This window comes from Pinus tabuliformis, chromosome X (assembly GCF_031772625.1).
Source record: "Pinus tabuliformis cultivar Carrire ecotype Pingquan chromosome X, CPIR1, whole genome shotgun sequence".
Taxonomy (NCBI): domain Eukaryota; kingdom Viridiplantae; phylum Streptophyta; class Pinopsida; order Pinales; family Pinaceae; genus Pinus; species Pinus tabuliformis.
The window spans coordinates 16,284,057-16,304,364 of record NC_142308.1 but is presented as its reverse complement, the minus strand read 5'-3'; the positions used below and the strand labels follow the sequence as shown (position 1 = coordinate 16,304,364).

General features: G+C 39.6%; 1 protein-coding gene across 1 annotated transcript; it reads right to left on the bottom strand.

The window, feature by feature from the left end:
• Positions 1–4,406: 4,406 nt before the first annotated feature.
• Positions 4,407–6,694, bottom strand: LOC149138082 (uncharacterized). The gene is made up of 2 exons (XM_089450239.1): positions 5,595–6,694; positions 4,407–5,388 (listed from the first exon to the last, which is right to left on the bottom strand). Exons 1-2 carry the CDS (start codon positions 6,692–6,694, stop codon positions 4,407–4,409), a joined length of 2,082 nt encoding a protein of 693 aa, XP_089306365.1.
• Between the last annotated feature and the right edge of the window lie 13,614 nt (positions 6,695–20,308).

Genomic DNA, 20,308 nt, shown 5'->3' with positions numbered 1-20,308 from the left:
AATAAACCAGCTAGGGCGATGGTAGCTTATCTCTGAGAAGAGATGTGGTGGCTACATGCCTCTGAACTGTGTCACAATGAGGCTCGAAGGCCTATTTATTGTTGAGAAACAATGGAAAACCCTTAACATCCCAAAACCTAACCCTAGAAGATGAAACGCCAAATTGTGGGCCCCGTTTTGGGTAAGTTGGTACATCAACTTCCCGGGGTCGTAACTTTGGCACCCAATCTTCGTTTGACGCGTACAATAGCTCGTTAGAAAGATCTATCCGAGCACTACAACTTTGGGAAGAGCAACATGGGTCCATGGACCCATGTTGCTCCTAGATTTCAACAATCTAAACTTTGAAACGGGAACTATAAACTCAAAACGGGAACTCTGGCCAAAAAACCTCGAAAAAACATCAAAAACAGTGTTAAAAACGAAAAGTGTTGACGTTGGAATAACACCTTTTCTTTTTCTCGGGTAAATTTTCAACATGTTTTAAAAATGGCGGTGAAAACCAAATTTTTGAGCAAAAATTGTCCAAAAAACACCCTCAAAACGAAAAGTGGTCTTTTTTAGACAGAAACGGGTAAATTTTATTAATCGGTGCCAAAACAGCAGCCGAGAGCCGTTACATTCCTGCTCTGGATAATAGCACGGAGCAGAATTTTTCTAAAGCGCCAAGAAAACTTGCAACATGTACTTAGACACCTTGAAGATGACAGGAAAGTCACAAATGAACGCCCGAAAATTAGCAGATTAGGGGCCGAGAGGAGATCCCCCCTTTAGGAGCCTGTAGATCCAATCTGAAACTGAATGAGTGCTTCTACCACGGAGTTGAAGATGATCGCCTGGCATCCTTTCCACGGAAAGAAGAGGGAAACCGCATGGAAAACAGAGGAAGGAGCATGCTGGCTTTTAAGAAGTGAAGTCAAGTAAAACCTGCAGATATTCGATCGAAGTCACAGGCTTGGGAAATTAATCAGTAAATCCAATGTGCCTCTCTGTCAACCTTGGAGAGAAAAAAAGTTGAGAGAGGTCACATCACAGAGAAATGGGGATAGGTCAGGTTGCTTCGATATAGAAGGTTGGCGATCGGATTAGGGAGAAAAAGGCCGTGGTTTGGAAACAGAGTGGAACCCAGGGGGAGGGGGACCCAAAAATCACAGTTCTTAAGGGATATTGCAGATTGATTCAGCTTGATTAACAGTAAAAGATCTTTTACTTCGAAGAGAGCCAAGATTGGCTTCCTTGTCCGCCTGGGAATTTAACTTCCTGGGGATGTGATAGAAAGAGATTTTGAGAAATTTTGGCAATATTAACCTGATTTTCCTAAGGATGGTGGATAATTGAAGCTTAGTAGGATTCTTATGAGTATTCAACGCCTGGATAATGAGCCTGGAGTCCCCGAATACAGAGATGGAGAGGAAGTTACCTTTAATCGCTTGATTCAGACCCTGCCACAGAGCAAGAGCCTCCGCTCTGTTATTAGTTTCCCTGCCCAGACCCCAGGAAAATCGAATCACAGTGGAACCATCAGGACCTAGGAGAACCCCTCCACCTCCAGCGATACCAGGGTTGCCTTTAGAGGCCCCGTCGAAAAATAGACAGTGTTCATTCAGAGCCGATCTCCACTTAATGAACTCCTGTTCTCCCAACCGAATTTCCCAGTTGGAGATGGAAATGGCAGGAGTAGGGGAACGATCCTTATGATTTGGGAATAGCCCTTTCAACCAGAGATCCTCCTCTCTGTCCAGCTCTTTTCCATTCTTTATGATAGTATTGGCTGCTAGAGATTCCCCCAAAAAAGCTTTGACTTTATTGATGACTCTTGTTGGGTTGCCGCTTTCATTCCTGAATGTTCTGTTGTTCCTTTCCAGCCACAGCTTCCAACAAACAAATTTGGGAATCCACATCCAACAAGTTTTGAGAAGGTGTTTTTTGGAGAGATCGAACGGGGATAGAGTGACCCAGTTTTGAATAAGATTGGGGATGTTCCCTGGGAGCTCTATTTTGTCAGAATCTAGCAGCAGGACACCCTTCCAGACTTCTAGAGCAAAGGGACAATTTAAGAACATATGATCAGCGGTTTCATCATCCGACATACACAGGGTGCACATGGAAGGACCTTCCATACCACGCCTGCGGAGATTATCTCTAGTGAGGATGTTGTTGTGTGCTAAAGTCCAGCAGAAGAAATCAACTTTGGGGAGAGAGGGGAATGCCCAAATAAATTTCCATGGAGCAGGATTCGGAGGAACATTTGGAAAGGCCTTCAAACTATTGTAACCTTCAGAAGCTGAATATACACCAGAGCGCGATCCCCACCCTCGTTTGTCCTTAGCAGAAGCTCTTAAAGGGGATTTTCCTTGGAGCCTATCCAGCAAAATCGAGGCTTCACCTTCCAGCCACTGAGGAATCTCCCCCAGGTACCAGCTGTTCCATAGACAGGAAGCATCCTCTGACCAGGTGGAGATGTCCCAGAGGGTATTTAGATTGCGGGCCTATAGCCAGGCTTTGATATTGGCTAGATCTTCCATCTGATTCAAAGGTTGATCGCCCAGAATTGGATCATCCCAGATTCTAATTTTTTGCCCATTACCTGGGATCCAGTACAGATTATGGTTGAAGTGCTCCAAGGCTTTGAGACAGAGTTTAAAAACAGGTGAACCTTTGGAAGTTCTAGGAGGCTGGTCCAAGCATCTAAGGCGCTGCCCATGAAAATATTTTTTCCACAGGACCTTCTTGCTCCAACTTAAATTTCCAGAGACAATGTTCCAGAGCAGCTTAGCTCCCAAGGCCAGATTCTGGGCAGCTAGATCGCGCATTTGGAGACCTCCTTCCATAAATGGCTTTTTAATAGTATCCCAGTTAACAAGGTGGAGCCTTTGTTCATTATTTTTTCCCCCTTCCCATAGGAAACGCCTCAGAAGTGCTTCCATTTTGCTTATGAAGGATTTAGGGGCAAGGAGGATGGAGTGCTGATATAGTGGCATACTTGACAGGACAACTTTCATCAGAATGACCTTTCCAGCGTTGTTCAGCCAAGAGGCTCCCCAGGATTGGATTCTGAGTTTAATCTTGTCCAGCAGGGGCATCCAGTGGGCTACTTTAGGGTTGGCCTTGAAGATTGGGATCCCCAGATATTTAAAAGAGTCCCAGGCCCAGGATCCTTCCATATCAAGAAACCTTGCAATTTCGGTTAATTCCTTGACCGAGCAGTTCCAGCCATATATTGTGCTTTTTAGGTAATTGATCTTGCTGCCCAAGACCTCTCTGTAAATATCCAGCTCCTTCTTGAAGTGTCTTGCAGAGTGAATGCTTGCCCCACCTAGCAATAAAGTGTCATCGGAAAATTGAGCATGGTTTATGTCTTTGACATTGCTAGCCATACGAAGGCCAGGGAGGGTTTGAGTCTGTTGACCAAATTCGAGCTGGAAACTGAGCACAGTGGCTTGAATAGCATACAGAAGCGGTGACAAGGGGCAGCCTTGTCTAAGGCCCCTAGAGGCTTGGAAAAATTCTGAAGGTCGACCATTGACCAATGGCGCTATCCAAGGAGAGGCAATGCAGGCTTTAACCCAATTAATGATGGCTGAAGAGAAGCCCATTTTCATCATCACAATAAACAGGAAATCATGTCTCACCCTATCAAAGGCATTAGCCAGATCTAGTTTAATCACCATACCTTTCTCCTTTCGGTGGTAGCTTGAATGGACTGCTTCTTGCACCAGCACAATATTATCCAGAATTTTTCTCCCTTTGATGAATCCTCCTTGGTTTTCAGGGATAATGGACGGTAGAATCTTCTTAAGGCGATTGGCTATAATTTTGGTGATCAACTTGTAACTAGAGTTACACAAGGAGATTGGCCTGAATCTGCTGAAATCGGATGCGCCTTTCTCTTTTGGGATCAAGGCAAGGAATGATGAATTGATGCCGCCTTCGATCTTGGCACAAGATTGAGATTTTCTTACCATTCTCAACAAGTCATTTTTTATTGTGGCCCAATAGGATAGATAGAATCTAACCGGGAACCCATCCGGGCCAGGAGCTTTATCGGGTTCCATACTATCCAGGGCAAATTTAATTTCATTCATGCTGATTCGAGCAGTCAGCATAGAGTTGTCAGAATCTTGGATACATTGGGGAATTAAGTCCATCGGATAGGCCTGAGGATCAATGGGAGGATCATCGGGGGCAGAGTAGAGATCTTTGAAGTAAGAGTGGGCAGCCCTCTTTATGCCTTCAAAATCCTTGATCACTGCGTTTTGATGGTGAATTTCTTTTACTGTTTTGAAGTGCTTGCGTGCTTCAGCTTGTTTGTGGAAGAAGCTAGTATTTTTGTCCCCAGCTTGTAACCAAAGAGTTCTGGATTTTTGTCTCCAGTACTCTTCTTCTTCCCTGCTTGCTTTGTGGAGTTATTTTTGCAGATCAACTTCTGTTTGAAGTAGGTCATGGGAGACAGCAGTATTTTCCAAAGATAATTGGTGGGCAGCAAGACTGTCCAAAGCCTCCTTTCTCTTGGAGGTGGGAGATTTCAACTTTCTAGCCCACTCCTTGAGCCTTCTTTTTAGTCCCCTCATTTTTTCTTCCCACACGAAGAAAGGGGAACCATGAACATGCCTGTTCCAGGACTCTGAAACCACCTCTTGAAAGCCATCATGCTGAAGCCACAATGGACTGAATCTAAAGGGAATAGGGCCAAGGTTTACATCCATGGAAAGTTCAAGGAGAATGGGCTTGTGATCAGAGGTACTGTTTGGCAGAATTTTGGAAGAGGCCATTAGACCGTTGGTCAGAAAAGAGGATTGGACGAGAAATCTGTCCAATCGAGCAGCTATATGGCTGGGGCCAACCCTTTTATTGGACCAGGTGAACTTCCCAGAAGTGGGCTTGATATCCTCCAGCTCCCAGCCCAACATAAGGTCTTCAACCCACTCTCTAGCTGGATCCCTGACTGGGGAGCCCCCCTTTTTCTCATTTACAGCTAGAGTGACATTCAAATCTCCTGCAATAATAATGTTTTCTGGATTGTGCAACGAAAGATAGGACAAAATCGAATCCCAACATGCTTTTTTCTCAAATGGAAGGACTGGTGCATATATATTGAATATACTTACTTGTTTGCTAGAGTCTTTATGGAGAAGCTTCGTGAAAAGCCAGTGTGGAGAGCTATCTTTCTGAATCAGGTCATAGAGAGAGCAATCCCAGAAGGAACCGATTCCTCCGGAGGCGCCTCTTGCACTGATAGCACTCCCATGTCCTTTACGCCAGAAGGATTTGCTAGCATGGAGGAGAAGAAGTTCCTCCAACTTTGTCTCCTGGATGAGTAGGATTTCAGGCGAATATGTTCTCACTATATCTTTCAGGGCATCTTCTTTCAGTCTGCTGCCTAATCCTCTACAATTCCAGGAGACGTATTTCATTATTTATTGGAATGGGAAGTGGCTCCTTTTGGAGCCGGGCCATGCTTGCGTCCGGATCTTGTATTCATCATTCCCTTGAGTGTTTTCTGGGAGCCTTGGAGAACATCCAGATAAGTTTTCTCCTCTCTCTGTTTCTTCTTGGATTTTCGACCCCTGGTCGTTTTGGTAGGGGTAACTTGCGAGCTATCTGATTCATAGACGCTTTCTTCTGATTCTTCATCAGTTTCGGAGTCCAGTCTGATATGCTCTTCTTTATCGACAGTTCTTTCATTTCCTCTATCTGCTGGGAGGGCGTTTGTTTCAGTATCATTTTCTATTGCATTCTTCGGCAAGTCTTCCGTTTCTTCTTGAACCCTGATGGTTTCTTCGTTCCCTCCTAAGGAGGAACCAACCTTTGGAGCTTCATTGGCCTTTGGCTTGGTCTGGGGTTTCCCCGCTGGCCCAGCGTTTTTCTTCTCAGTCGTCCTTGGGTTAGACTTTCCTCTTTTGACTTCTTTCCACCCTTCTTCGTCCTCCTTAGTCCCGGCTGGGGCTTTAGGACAGTTCCGTTGGAAGTGTCCATGTTCATGACAGGTTCTGCATTTGAAAGGCAGTTGCTCGTAGTCTAATTTTTGATAGTGTTGCCATTCTCCCACTGTAAGTTTAACCGCCTCAGGTAACCCAGCTTCTAAGTCGACTTCCACACAGATTCTAGCGCAGGTATATTGGCCCTTATTATCTGCTTTGTCGATGAATCTGCCCAGACCATTCCCAATCATTTGCAAAGATTGAAAGCTCCAGCAGTGGATCGGGAGATTGGGGAGACAAACCCAGACTGGGACTTCCTTCGGGACATCAACTGAAGGATCAAAGTCAGGGGTCCATTTATTGAGATACAGACCCTGATTTCCCATGAAATACGAACCATTTCTGAAAACTAGATCTCGGTCTTCTTTGGAGGTGAACTCGAAAATGAAAAAGCCTCTGCCAACTGCATAGCAGATCACATTATCTTTCAGTTGTGGTCTCCAATTGCGTTGAATCCAATCATCAGTGGTTTTGGTAGAAGGCCATCGACCCATAAATTGCCCAACTAGTCCTCTATCAGCAAGGGCAAGGGCTATTTTAATTGGTTGATCTTCTTGCAGGGCTATCTCAGGGATTTCCTCAAGTTTTTTAATGAACTTTGGGACCTCAGGGGCTGGTCGCTTTTTCCCTTTCTGAGATAACAGGCGGCGAAAAGTTTCTTCAGCCGAGATCGGAGGAGTGGAAGAGAGCTCCTCACACCCGAGATCACCCATGGCGAAAGCTGAGTCGCAGAGAACTCAACCCATACCCCACAAGATGGCTCCCCTGCAAATCCAAAAAACAGCTGTTCAAAACAACGCACAGAAGACCAGGGCTTTTCAGAGTGATGCGCTCAGCAGAGGGGGCCGACTCTGCGCGTCGCGCAGCTCACCAGAAAGAGCAGACAGCAGAGAGAGGGCGGCAGAGCCCTCCGAGGCGCCCAAAGGCCGAGACCGGCGGTGCGAGCTCAGAGCAGAGTAGTTCGGACTAATGATTGTTCTCTGATCTCTATCAATCACTGTTACTCTTCTGCACATTGAACAATTCGAACTCCAATCTGTATGAAAATGTTAGTATCTCCTCAAAACGAAAAGTCTTAATGTTGGGAAACACTCCTTTTTTTTTTCAAAAGTAAAATTTCAACATTTCGAAATAATGGCATAAAATATTTTATCATGACCCCGAAAAACATTAAAATTTAAAAGAAATAATGAAAACATAAAATAAAATAAAAACAAAAATAATTAAAACAATGAAAAAACACAAAACCAAAAAAAGTAAAAAAAATAAAATTATATATATATATATATATATATATATATATATGTAATAATAATAAATAAAAATAAAAATAAAAAAATAAAAAAACATTATAAACAAATAAATAGTAAAAAAATATTTTAAAAAAAAAATGGGGAAAAAAATATCTTCTAAACCATAAAAAAAAAAAATTGGCAAAAAGAAAAAACAAAAACAAAAATATGGAAAAGGAAAAACAACATTTAAAATAAACTAAAAATTAAGTAGGTAAAAATTGAAAAAAAATAAAAAAATAATAATAATAATAAATAAAATAAAATAAAATTAAAAAATTAAAAATAAAATTTAAAAACAAAATAGTTTAAAAAAAAAAATAGTAAATTAACAAAAAAAATTAAAAACTACTAAAATTAAGATTAAAATGTTGATTACTTAAAAAAATAAATATAAAAATATATATAAAAAAGACAAAAATGAAAAATAAAAGATGTTAAAAAAAATTATGTCATAAACCATAAAAGAATTTGGAAAAAAAATAAAAAATATAAATATAAATATAAAATTAAGTAAGTAAGAAATAGAGAAATTGAAAAAAAACAGTAGCAAAAATTAGGAAAATAAATAAAAAGAAACTAGTTGAAAAAAAAATTAATAATAATAAATAATTAAATTAACGAAAAAATAAAAAACTAGTAAAATTATATATAAAAAAAAAAAAAAAACAAAAATATATATATATATATAAATTATTTAAAAGAAAACCAAAAAAATATTAAAATATAAAAAAACCAAAAAAAAATTAACATTTAAATTTTTTATTTTTATTTTTTTTAATAATAATAATAAATTAAATGTTAAATTTTTTTTGGTTTTTTTTAAAATAATTTTCAAATTTTTGTTGTTGTTGTTTTTTTTTTTGAGTTAATTTTTGTTTTTTTTAATATTAATTTTACTAGTTTTTTGTTTTTATTTTTGTTTTGTTTTTATTTTTTTTTTACTAGCTTGTTTTTAATTTTTTTCCCTAGTTTTTGCTAATGTTTTTTTTTCAATTTCTCTATTTTTTACTTACTTAATTTTATATTTATAATTTTATTTTATTTTATTTATTTATTATTTTTTTTTTCCAAATTCTTTTATGGTTTATGAGATAATTTTTTTTTTTTACATTTTTTATTTTTCATTTTTGTCTTTTTTTATATATGTTTTTTAGAGACAATTATTTCATGTGGATTGAAAATTTAATTAACGATGTATAAATATGTAGAATATCAAAAATGCAAAATATTGACCTTCTTTAAATATGAAAAACAATAAAAACCTCACTACAAAAAAAATAAAAATAAAAATAAAAACAAGAAAATATGAAGAAGAAGACCACTTCCAAAATTATTAAATTTACAAAATAATTATTTACATTTCATACATTATAAAATTAAAAGTAAAAAAAAAAAAAAACCTCTTAAAAAAAGGGCATGGTGTAGAATTACCACTTTTTTAAATCAACATCAAAATCACTACCATTCTAAAACGCAATGTACATAAAAAAAATTATAGTGCCAAAAACTATGCTCTAAAAAAAACATGTGTGTTCTGCATCACCCCTTTCAAAATCGAGTCACTTTTTGCTATCTCTACAAAACCGGTAACAGTATTAGTTCCCGTTTCAAAGTTTACATTGTTTTTCCCAAAAAATGTCGTTTAGGGCTTCAAAATGGCTCCGGAAGTTTAGGACCCGAAAAACTACTAAAAATAGTAAAGTGTGCTACAATTACAGAAACTGAAAAACTGAAAGAGATAGTTGTGGGGGTCCAAGTGGGATAGGTGGGTGGCCACCAACATCCGCCTAGATCATTGATACCTCCTCATCACATCGTAAAGCATTTCATTCGACATTTGCATTTTTCTGACTTCATGCTTTAGAAGGCAACTATTACAGATCCATTTGGGCACATCAAATCCCAACATCCAGATCAGTGTTTTAGGGCTCATCAAACCCTAATTTTAGTTGCTACATTCCCTAAACAAGTCACCCCTTTGAATTCCTCCTTCCTAAACAGTTTCATGACTTGAAGACATCCAAAAGCAACCTCTAGAGGGACTAGCGCAGGTAAGCCCTTGTGAAGGTGCGCTGCAGAGTAGTTGAGTCCACTGCCAGGGTGCTCTGCAAAGCACTTAGGCTTCCTTTCACCTGCACTGGGAGAGAATGATTGAAATTCACATAGGGTTTTGGGAATATTCTTATCTTTTGGAGTCATCTAGAAGGTTCCCTGATCCAGGAGGATCCGTTGATTCAAATTTTACAGGTGTTCAAGTGTCGTCATCAGTGTTCAGTGTCATCGTCACTTCAATTTAGCTCTGACAGTGTTGGTTTTTAGGTAATATGGTTTTGATGGCATTCAACGGAGATGGTTTAGTGCCTGGTTGTCGACTTGTGTTTCATCGATAGTTCCTCAGGGTTTGGTCGACGACATGTGTTTTGTCGTTCGTCATTGCAGGATATGTCGTCAAGGTTTTCGTCATGGCAAAAGATCAATATCATCATTTGTTGACGATAGACATGTAGTTTTTTGTCACATTGTGACAAAAGATTGTAAAAGGGTTTTTTTTTTAAGTTCTAGACCTAAATCCTAATCCTACATCTAAGACCTAAAACCCTAATGCATTAATCCTAAAGTCTAAACCTATGTTGAACACCATTACTTATCCAAATCCATGTATCAAATCCTAATATAAACCTATGCTAAACACCAAACCCTAAGACCTAATTCAAATGTTACATACCTAAAGTCCTAAACCTAAGCTATGTAACCCTCGGCCTATTTTCAATGTTTAAACATTATAAATAAACAAAACAATTAAAAACACAGTTAACCGCGTGGGCAGCCAAACTATGTTGGAGAGCCATGTGACCAAGGTGATAAACTGTTAGACTTTACCGCAGCACTGGATTTGCATTGGAAATCCAAAATTGCCATACTCTGATCGCATCGAAGAAAGGCGGGCATGTGAATAGTCTAGCCAGGGTTATGTAGTCACAGTCCGAAACTGCAGAGGGTCAGCAGGCCGCAGCAACATTTGCAGGCACAATGAACTGTTAACGTAACCGTAGAGTTAGGCCATAACCGTCAGGTCTTCAGTAACCACTGAACAATTGTCACATGCAACCGTTAGCGCGAGGGTAGCTGGAACCACCAGAGCCCTAACCACGGATTGTGATGACAGTCACATGAGCTAGTAGTGTCCTCCACCTGGTCATCTAACCACCAGCGGTTATATAATTAATATAAAGTATTTTTGGGTGTTTTGTTGGGTTTTTGTGGAACCAACTAATTCGATGACCAAGCAATCTATCTTAGGTGTCTCCTAACAACAAGACCGAGCTCTTAAACCAACCAATTTGCAACCAACTCATACTGAATGCAGTCAGAGGTGGTTTCAATGTATCTTCAGGCCTATAAAGGCAGAATTTCTCTTCATTGATCAAGGAGAGTGGTTTTGAGTTTCATGTGCAGGTTTTGGAGGGATAGAGGTTGTTTTGTTTTCAGTGTTGCGGGAGCATTGGGAGTCGGAATTGGAAACCGTAAGTGGCGTTGCAAATCTGGTTCAAAGGGCTATCTGATGACAGTGATCAAAAGTTCCTGTGTGCACATTTAGTCTGGTCGTTTCTCTGTGTAATCAACACCTTTCTTCTCATTCCTAATAAAAATGGTTGCCCATCTTGAAAGCGGACCCAGAGACATAGTCCATCAGGGACGAACTCCGTAATCAATCTTGTTGTCTGGTATATATTGTGTTTTCACTATTTTCACTTCTATTATGCATCGATTTTATGTTTAATCAGCTATCGTAAAGTGTTCTGTGTAGAAATTTTGAATAATTTGACACATATTCACAGAGATTATCCTGATCATACAATTATAAGTGGAACATGTATAATACATAATCTCCTCTACGTTGATCATCAATTTACAGAAGCAGAAACATTCACAGGCACACATAGAAGCATCAATCAAACTCATTAACACAATATGTATCCCGGGGAAAGCATCTCGCTAAAAACCCCACACTATCTGTATATTATATTGATTGAATCATTTAACAATACACAACATAATACTTCTCACAAGTATCTCCACCTGTTACACACAATACAGCTCAGATCTGATCTCCAAATCTATTCCACTGCTTGCCTGCCTCTCCTGCTCAATACCTGCTCAAGAACTGATGAGAATGGCTCACCAAACTCGTATTTCACCTCAAAATAATCACTCACACTTTGTTGGACGTGATCAAAGGCTACAATACTGGGCAAATACGTGAGCAAACTCATTGGCATACTCAATCCCTTGATTGTACAAGATCTGGTGCACAACTATAGTCACAACTGATAGCAATCTGATTCTCTACCACTTGTCCCTGTTGAACTGAACATGCACTGACATGCAACTGAGTTAACTGATGTATTCTATAGTTGTATTATGAGTTAATAATTAGTTTAACAACTCATCATTAGTCTATCTGCAGTTAGACTAACTACAACTAGTTTAACTAAGTCAAACTGAACACAACTCCATCAACTCCACAATCAACTCCACCAAACTCAACTGATTGAGTTCTAACTGAAGTCATGCATGCAACAACTCAACTGACTCATAAGAAAAGCGTATTTCCTTCTGACAGCTGCATGTGCCACCTCTGTAGCTCAAACTGAAGTGCTCCAAGAGAATAAGATCAAGTTTATAGTCCAAATATTATTATGAGACAATAATATTTGACTTTTCTATTTTTGACAGCCAGTGTAAAAATAGACTTTGATCACTCACACTGTGATCACTCACACTTTGATAAAAAATAGAAGTCCATCTATTTTTCCCAACTTGACCAATCATCCATAAACAGCAACCTGCAATCCATAGACATGATCCATATGTCTAAAAATAGACATAGTCTAAAAATATACTTGCGCCAAAAATAGCCTGCGAGCCCACTTAGTGAAGACGACTCTTTTCACTAAGCTCCATCATCTTGTTGCACTCTCAACAAGCATTTCTTGTTGCACACTTTTCAACACTCCCTCTCAACAAGAAAGGCTTCCTCTCAAACCCGATCCTGTAACTCTGGAATGTTCTCCATGCAACACATCTGGCCGGGTCCACTTGCTCTGTCATCAAAGTCTCTGACTGCTATTGCCTCTGTCGACTGAAACTCTGCATCTCTGTGCTCTTCAGTATCTGACTGCTCTAGCCTCTGTCACTTTGATCTCTGACTGCATCCGCGCTGTTGCTGGTTCTATCTCCCAGCATTGCATCTGCACTGCACCTCCCAACTGACCTCCCTGTTGGGATAGAAACACCCTTTGATGCTGAAGCTCTACCTGCTGCTAACAAGTGCTCCCTCTCTGACATCTGCGCTACTGCAACATCTCCATGCATCTCGCACCATTGCACACCTCTCTGTGCCACCTAGCACTGTGCAAAACACTTGTGCCTCTCGCATTGCTACAGCCTGCTAGCTATGCGCTGTCCTGGGATTCCCTGCACTGTCGCTCCCTCTGCCGCTCCATCCGCATCTGTCTCTACCCAATCAGTCAGTTCCTGCTACTACACATCGGGGCTCTCGTAGCAAGGTCTCATCCAAGAGGTTGGGTACCTCAAGGATCCTGCCCCTCCTCCTTGGGACAATCAATCCACATCACCCCACCTCCTACCTGGAGGTATGCCTACATTCGATCCTTCAGCCCATCTGGCTCGAAGTTTCCCCCTACTGGAGGTCTCTGGATGAGTAGATGTCTCTACTCTATCTCCTCTCAGCTTCCCCTGTTGTGGCTCCTCCACAACCTCCTGAAGCTGTTGCACCAATCGTGGCTCCTCCACAATCGTCTGAGACTTCTTCTGGCTCTGCATGTTGAGAGGTAATATACGCTCCCTCTCAACCACCAAGTCTCCATCAGTTGCCTTGCTGCTCAAGGCTTTGCATGCATCTTGAACCTCAAGAGCATACAGGTTCTTGACCCGTGAACCAATCTGCTTCACCTGTCTAGTGATGATGTGTCTAAGGAAAACCTTTCCCTTACTAAAGACCACATCATAGCCTCTATCTTCCAACATCGCGATCGACACCAAGTTTCTCTTCAGTCCTGGTACATACTTGACATCGGTCAAGGTAAGGCGAGCTCCATGCTCCCTCTGAAAAATAACCGTGCCTACACCTGAGACACTATACTTCTCATCATTACCCATCCCTATGAGTATCTGGAGATCTTTCTCCTCCAAAGTACTGAACAAACTTTTGTCACCGGTCATGTGGAAAGAAGCTCCACTGTCAAGAAACCAACCACTTCCCACCATGGATGAAACCATGCATGCGAAGAGTGTGAAGTCCAACTCAAACTGTGAAGCAAGTGAGGCTGCCTCACCTTCAGATCCTTCCCCAGATCCCTTCTTGGACTTCTTTGGGCAATTAGTAGCATAATGACCCAACTCATGACAACGAAAGCATCTCACCTTCGCCTTGTCAACCTTCTTCCCATCATTGGAAGAACTGGATTCGGAAAGAGAAACCTTCCCCTTCCCCTTCTTCGCCTTACTCGCTAAGGCACAGTTCTCCTCATCCTGCATGGATGAAGAACCGTCTCTGGTGCTCCGTCTAATCTCCTCCTGCATCAAATCCAACCATGGTCGTTCCCAATTTGGCAGTTTCTCCCTTCCATTCACTGAGTCTTGGTAGCTATGCTGACTCTTAGGAAGGTCAAGGAGTGCTAGACTCACCATCCTCATCCAACAGAAGAACCGTCTCTGGTGCTCCGTCTAATCTCCTCCTGCATCAAATCTGACCATGGTCGTTCCCAATTTGGCAGTTTCTCCCTTCCATTCACCGAGTCCTGGTAGCTATGCCAACTCTTAGGAAGGTCAAGGAGTGCTAGACTCACCATCCTCATCCAACAGTCACCCCCACACTTCCCAGCTCATCTCGGCATTGGATGAACTTCATGATTTACCTGGGCATACTGTCTCCATTCTCACACTGAATGTTTCTGAGTTTTATATCTTGCTTTGGAATTAAATTCAAATTCCACCAGCTCAAAAACTCAACCGCTTCTGATCTAAGATTCGTGAGAACACAATATTTCTTGTACAGAGATCGATTGTATGGGCATTCACTGGATATTTCACCTTCCAAAAGAAGGATGAATCCAGAGGCTACCTGGCCCGATTACAGACTCTGCCTGAAGAAATAAAATGTAAACACTTTCTGAATAATAGATCCAATGATCAATCCTCGCTTGATATCCTGTAAAAATCTCTTCTACAAATCAAGCAGCTCTGATACCATGTAGAACTTTTTCTACAAAGTAGCTAGCTCTGATACCATGTAGAAATTTTGAATAATTTGACACATATTCACAGAGATTATCCTGATCATACAATTATAAGCAGAACATGTATAATACATAATCTCCTCTACGTTGATCATCAATTTACAGAAGCAGAAACATTCACAGGCACACATAGAAGCATCAATCAAACTCATTAACACAGTATGTATCCCGGGGAAAGCATCTCGCTAAAAACCCCACACTATCTGTATATTATATTGATTGAATCATGTAACAATACACAACATAATACTTCTCACAAGTATCTCCACCTGTTACACACAATACAGCTCAGATCTGATCTCCAAATCTATTCCACTGCTTGCCTGCCTCTCCTACTCAATACCTGCTCAAGAACTGATGAGAATGGCTCACCAAACTCGTATTTCACCTCAAAATAATCACTCACACTTTGTTGGACGTGAGCAAAGGCTACAATACTGGGCAAATACGTGAGCAAACTCATTGTCATACTCAATCCCTTGATTGTGCAAGATCTGGTGCACAACTATAGTCACAACTGATAGCAATCTGATTCTCTACCACTTGTCCCTGTTGAACGGAACATGCACTGACATGCAACTGAGTTAACTGATGTATTCTATAGTTGTATTATGAGTTAATAATTAGTTTAACAACTCATCATTAGTCTATCTGCAGTTAGACTAACTACAACTAGTTTAACTAAGTCAAATTGAACACAACTCCATCAACTCCACAATCAACTCCACCAAACTCAACTGATTGAGTTCTAACTAAAGTCATGCATGCAACAACTCAACTGACTCATAAGAAAAGCGTATTTCCTTCTGACAGTTGCATGTGCCACCTCTGTAGCTCAAACTGAAGTGCTCCAAGAGAATAAGATCAAGTTTATAGTCCAAATATTATTATGAGACAATAATATTTGACTTTTCTATTTTTGACAGCCAGTGTAAAAATAGACTTTGATCACTCACACTTTGATAAAAAATAGAAGTCCATCTATTTTTCCCAACTTGACCAATCATCCATAAACAGCAACCTGCAATCCATAGACATGATCCATATGTCTAAAAATAGACATAGTCTAAAAATAGACCTGCGCCAAAAATAGCCTGCGGGCCCACTTAGTGAAGACGACTCTTTTCACTAAGCTCCATCATCTTGTTTCACTCTCAACAAGCATTTCTTGTTGCACACTTTTCAACATTCTGATTCAAGCAGTTTACCTCGTTTTCCGTGCTTTCAGTTATCATTCAAATCACTAATGGTTAATGAATTCTACATCAGTTTTTAGTATATTGTCATTTTAGATCATATAATTTGGTATCAGAGTAGGTTGCATTTGTAGAATGTGCCATTGAATGTTAACCAGGTCAAAGTCGCAACGATGAGAAGGAATCCTTGAGTAGATCGATCCAGAGATTGGAAAGCGACGAGTTGTTCAGAAATTGACCATGTCAGGACCAGATGCAGGTGAAAAAACTAAAACTAAGATGAGTGAGGAACATTTTTAGTAGGCATTCTTAACTATGCAGCAGATGTTGGGAGAATTGTACGAAGACAAGAAGGCGAGAGATGCTTCTTCTTCAAAGACATCGAAGAAGGACAAAGGTAAAGGCAAGGCTGATAAACCACCTTCACCTCCATCATCTCCATCATTCTCTTCTTCTTCTTCTTCTTCCAGTGATGAATCTGAAATGGAAAAGAAACCTAAGAAAACATCTCTTTTGAAACTTGATGTTAAATTTGAGTTACCTCTTTATGATGGCGAAATGAATCCTGAAAGGCTAGATAACTGGATAAAGCAGTTAGAAGTGTATTGTCGTATTCAGAACTTTTCTAGTGATAAAACTAAAATTCAGTTAGCTACACTTAGAATGGGGGGAACATCTTTAATCTGGTGGGAAAGTAAAACTCAGATAGATGTAAAGCGTAAAGGAAAAATCAAATCCTCATGGTCTAAGTTTTTAAAAGCTCTTAGGAAATAGTTCTATCCTTTAGGATACATGCAGCAAGTTGTTATTGATTAGTAGCATCTGAGGCAAGGTAAAGGGTAGAGTGTTCAGGAGTTTACTCAGGAGTTCAAAAAGAAAGCATTGGCGCCTGGTATTTCATTGGATACACGTGAAACTTTGTTAAAATACATCGGCAGTTTACATTCATATTTGCAGCATACTTTATCAATGTTTAATCCTGATGATTTTGATGAGGTGTGTGTTCAAGCCATACATATTGAATCAGGTGGCAGACCATTCAAGTTTTCATTGTAGTCATCCAAAGAGTTGGAAACCAAAGATTCCAGTGACAGTAAGGGGAAGAACATTTCGAAGAGAAAGAAATCAACAATCGTTCAGATGGAAAGACCAACTTGTTCTCATTGCCAGAGAATCGGTCATGATGAATCAAAGCGCTAGAAACTTCATCCAAAAATTAAGCCCAAAAATTTCCTTAAGGCGAAGGATGAAAAGAAGGCCATTGCAGCAGTCCAACAAGATCTGGGTTCAGATTCAGGTGATGAAAGGAGGATAAACGCCATGGTTACGATAGGTAAAACTTCTGATACTGGTTCAAGTTCGAAAACTAATGTATCTTCTTCAAACATAAATCATTCACATGAGGATAAAAGATTTGAACTCTTCCACATAAGGATAACTTCTAAGCAAACAAAAATTGACACAATGTTTGACAGTGGATCACAAGAAAATTTAATATCTGAACATATAGTTAATCAATTGGGATTGGAAACACAGAATCATCCAAGACCATACCCATTAGGTTGGATTAATAAATCAACTCAGATACATGTCACAAAGCAGTGTCGGTTAAAATTTGCAATTAAATTTAAGTACATTGATGAAGTGGAGTTAGATGTGGTCCTAGTAGACATATGTGGAGTTGTCTTAGGAAGTCCTTATCTTTATGATAGAGATGCAGTGTTTTACATAAGAGAACATAAATATCACCTAAAGAAAGAAGGGGCTGAATTTATTGTTAGGGCATATAAAGTCAAATCAAACTTGGATTTAATTGTTACAAATCAAGTTAAGAAGTTAATAAGTTCAAGTGAATATGTACTCATGTTTATGAAGGAACCACATAAGGATGATTGTTCAGAATGCGAGATTCAATTTATAGATCAATTGGTCAAGGTGGTTAATTCTTTTCTAAGAAATATTATTCATAAATAGGATAAGCAACATGAGATACATTTAATGTCCTATGAACATCTTCTTAAAGAGAGAATGACTCTCAATTCATCCATTCAACTGAATTCTAGAAACTATCATCATCAACACAATATTGCAGGGAATGGTACATGTGAGTCTAATCAGAGACTTGTTTCAGATGGTATGTTTATTTTCAGTTTCAGGGGTACAGGTCAGTATTGGGGAAAGTTAGTGATACATTTCTTTGATATTACATCATAATTTCATGCTTTAAAAAGTAATGAAGCCTCTTTTCAAGTGGAGAGGAAGTTTATAAGTTTTCATGACAAAGCATTTTTGAAAGCAGATCTAAAGTTTCCTTATCATGATTTGAGAACTAATGCATTAAGTGAAAGCGTTAGTCAATGGAGATATCAGCTAATAGACGAAGAAATAGTGATTCAAGTAAATCAACAATTACTTAGATACTTTCAAAGTCAAACTAAGTTGCAGTAGTCTTTAAATCATAGCTGGATGAGTTCTGTGCAGCAATTTCACTTAGTAATCAGTCAACAAGAAAGTAAATCAAGTCAAGTAATTGATATGAAGTCAAAATCAAAGGAGTCTTTGAATATTTCAGTTATTCCAGAAAGTAGATTGTTAATACCCATCATATGTATTGAACAAAGTTCTACAAATACTGTTTTCAAAGATGTTTTTGAATCACTAACTCATGATTCTTTGTGGAAAGAATTCAATTTCCATGTTGATAACAGGTTGTTTGCCCATCGTCACAAGTTGTTCATACTGCGGATGGATGAAACAGGTCACCGAAATGAAATGTGCCATGGTCAACATCATCAGGGTCATCACTTGGAGGTGATTGATCAAATGTATTGGTACATCGTCAGGTCAAGGTGGAAAGAGAGGGAGTTCTACCCTCATCAACTATTTGTTTAGTCAAAATTTTGTGGTCCAAAAGCTTTCAAGTGGAGAGGAATGATCCAAGAGGATCCATTGATTCAAATTGTACAGGTGTTCAAGTGTCGTCATCAGTGTTCAGTGTCGTCATCGCTTCAGTTTAACTGCGACAGTGTTGGTTGTTCAGGTAATATGGTTTTCATGGCGTTCAGCGGAGATGGTTTAGCACCTGGTTGTCAACTTGTTTTTCATCGACAGTTCCCCAGGGTTTTGTCGATGACATGTGTTTTGTCATTTGTTGTTGCAGGATATGTCGTCAGGGTTTTCAACGTGGCAAAAGATCAATATCATCATTTGTCAACGATAGACATGTGGTTTTATGTCACGTTGTGACAAAAGATTGTAGAAGGGTTTTTTTTAACGTTCTAGACCTAAACCATAATCCTACATCTAATACATAAAACCCTAATGCATTAATCCTAAAGTCTAAACCTATGCTAAACACCATTACCTATCCAAATCCATGTATCAAATCCTAATCTAAACCTATGCTAATCACCAAACCCTAAGACCTAATTCAAATATTACATACCTAAAGTCCTAAACCTAAGCTATGTAACTCTTGGCCTATTTTCAATGTTTAAACATTATAAATAAACAAAACAATTAAAAAAACAGCTAACTGCGCAGGTAGCTAAACCACGTCAAAGAGCCATGTGACCGGGGTGATAAATTGTTTGAATTTACCGTAGCACTGGATTTGCATTGGAAATCCTAAACCGCCAGACTCTAACCGCATCGGAGAAAGGCGAGCATGTGAACAGTCTAGCCGGGGTTATATAGCCACAGTCTGAAACCGCAAAGGGTTAGCAGACCGCAACAACATTTGCAGGCACATGGAACCGTTAACGTAACTGCAAAGTTATGCCATAACCACCAGGGCTTCGGTAACCACTGAATAGTTATCACATGAAACTGTTAGCGCGAGGGTAGTCGGAACCGTCGAAGCCCTAACTGCAGCTTGTAACGACAGTCACATGAGCTGGCAGCCTCCTCCGCCCGGTCATCTAACCACCAGTGATTATATAATTAATATAAAGTATTTTTGGGTGTTTTGTTTGGTTTTTTTGAAACCAACTAATTCGATTACCAAGCAATCCAACCTAGGTGTCTCCTAACAATAAGACCGAGCTCTTAAACCAACCAATTCATCCTGAATGCAGTCAGAGGTGGTTTCAATGTATCTTCAGGCCTATAAAGGCAAAATTTCTCTTCATTGATCAAGGAGAGTGGTTTTGAGTTTCATGTGCAAGTTCCAAAGAGATAGAGGTTGTTTTGTTTTCAATGTTTCGGGAGCATCGGGAGCATCAGGAGTCAGAATTGGAAACCGTAAGCGGCGTTGGAAAGCTGGTTCAGAGAGATATCTGATGACATTGATCAGAAGTGCCTATGTGCACATTCATTCTAGTGTTTTCTTTGTTTAATCAACACCTTTCTTCTCATTCCTAATAAAAACGGTCGCCCATCTTGAAAGTGGACCCAGAGACGTAGTCCATCAGGGACGAACTCCGTAATCAATCTTGTTGTCTAGTATAACTGTGTTTTCACTGTTTGCACTTCTGTTATGCATCGATTTTATGTTTAAACAGCTATCGTAAAGT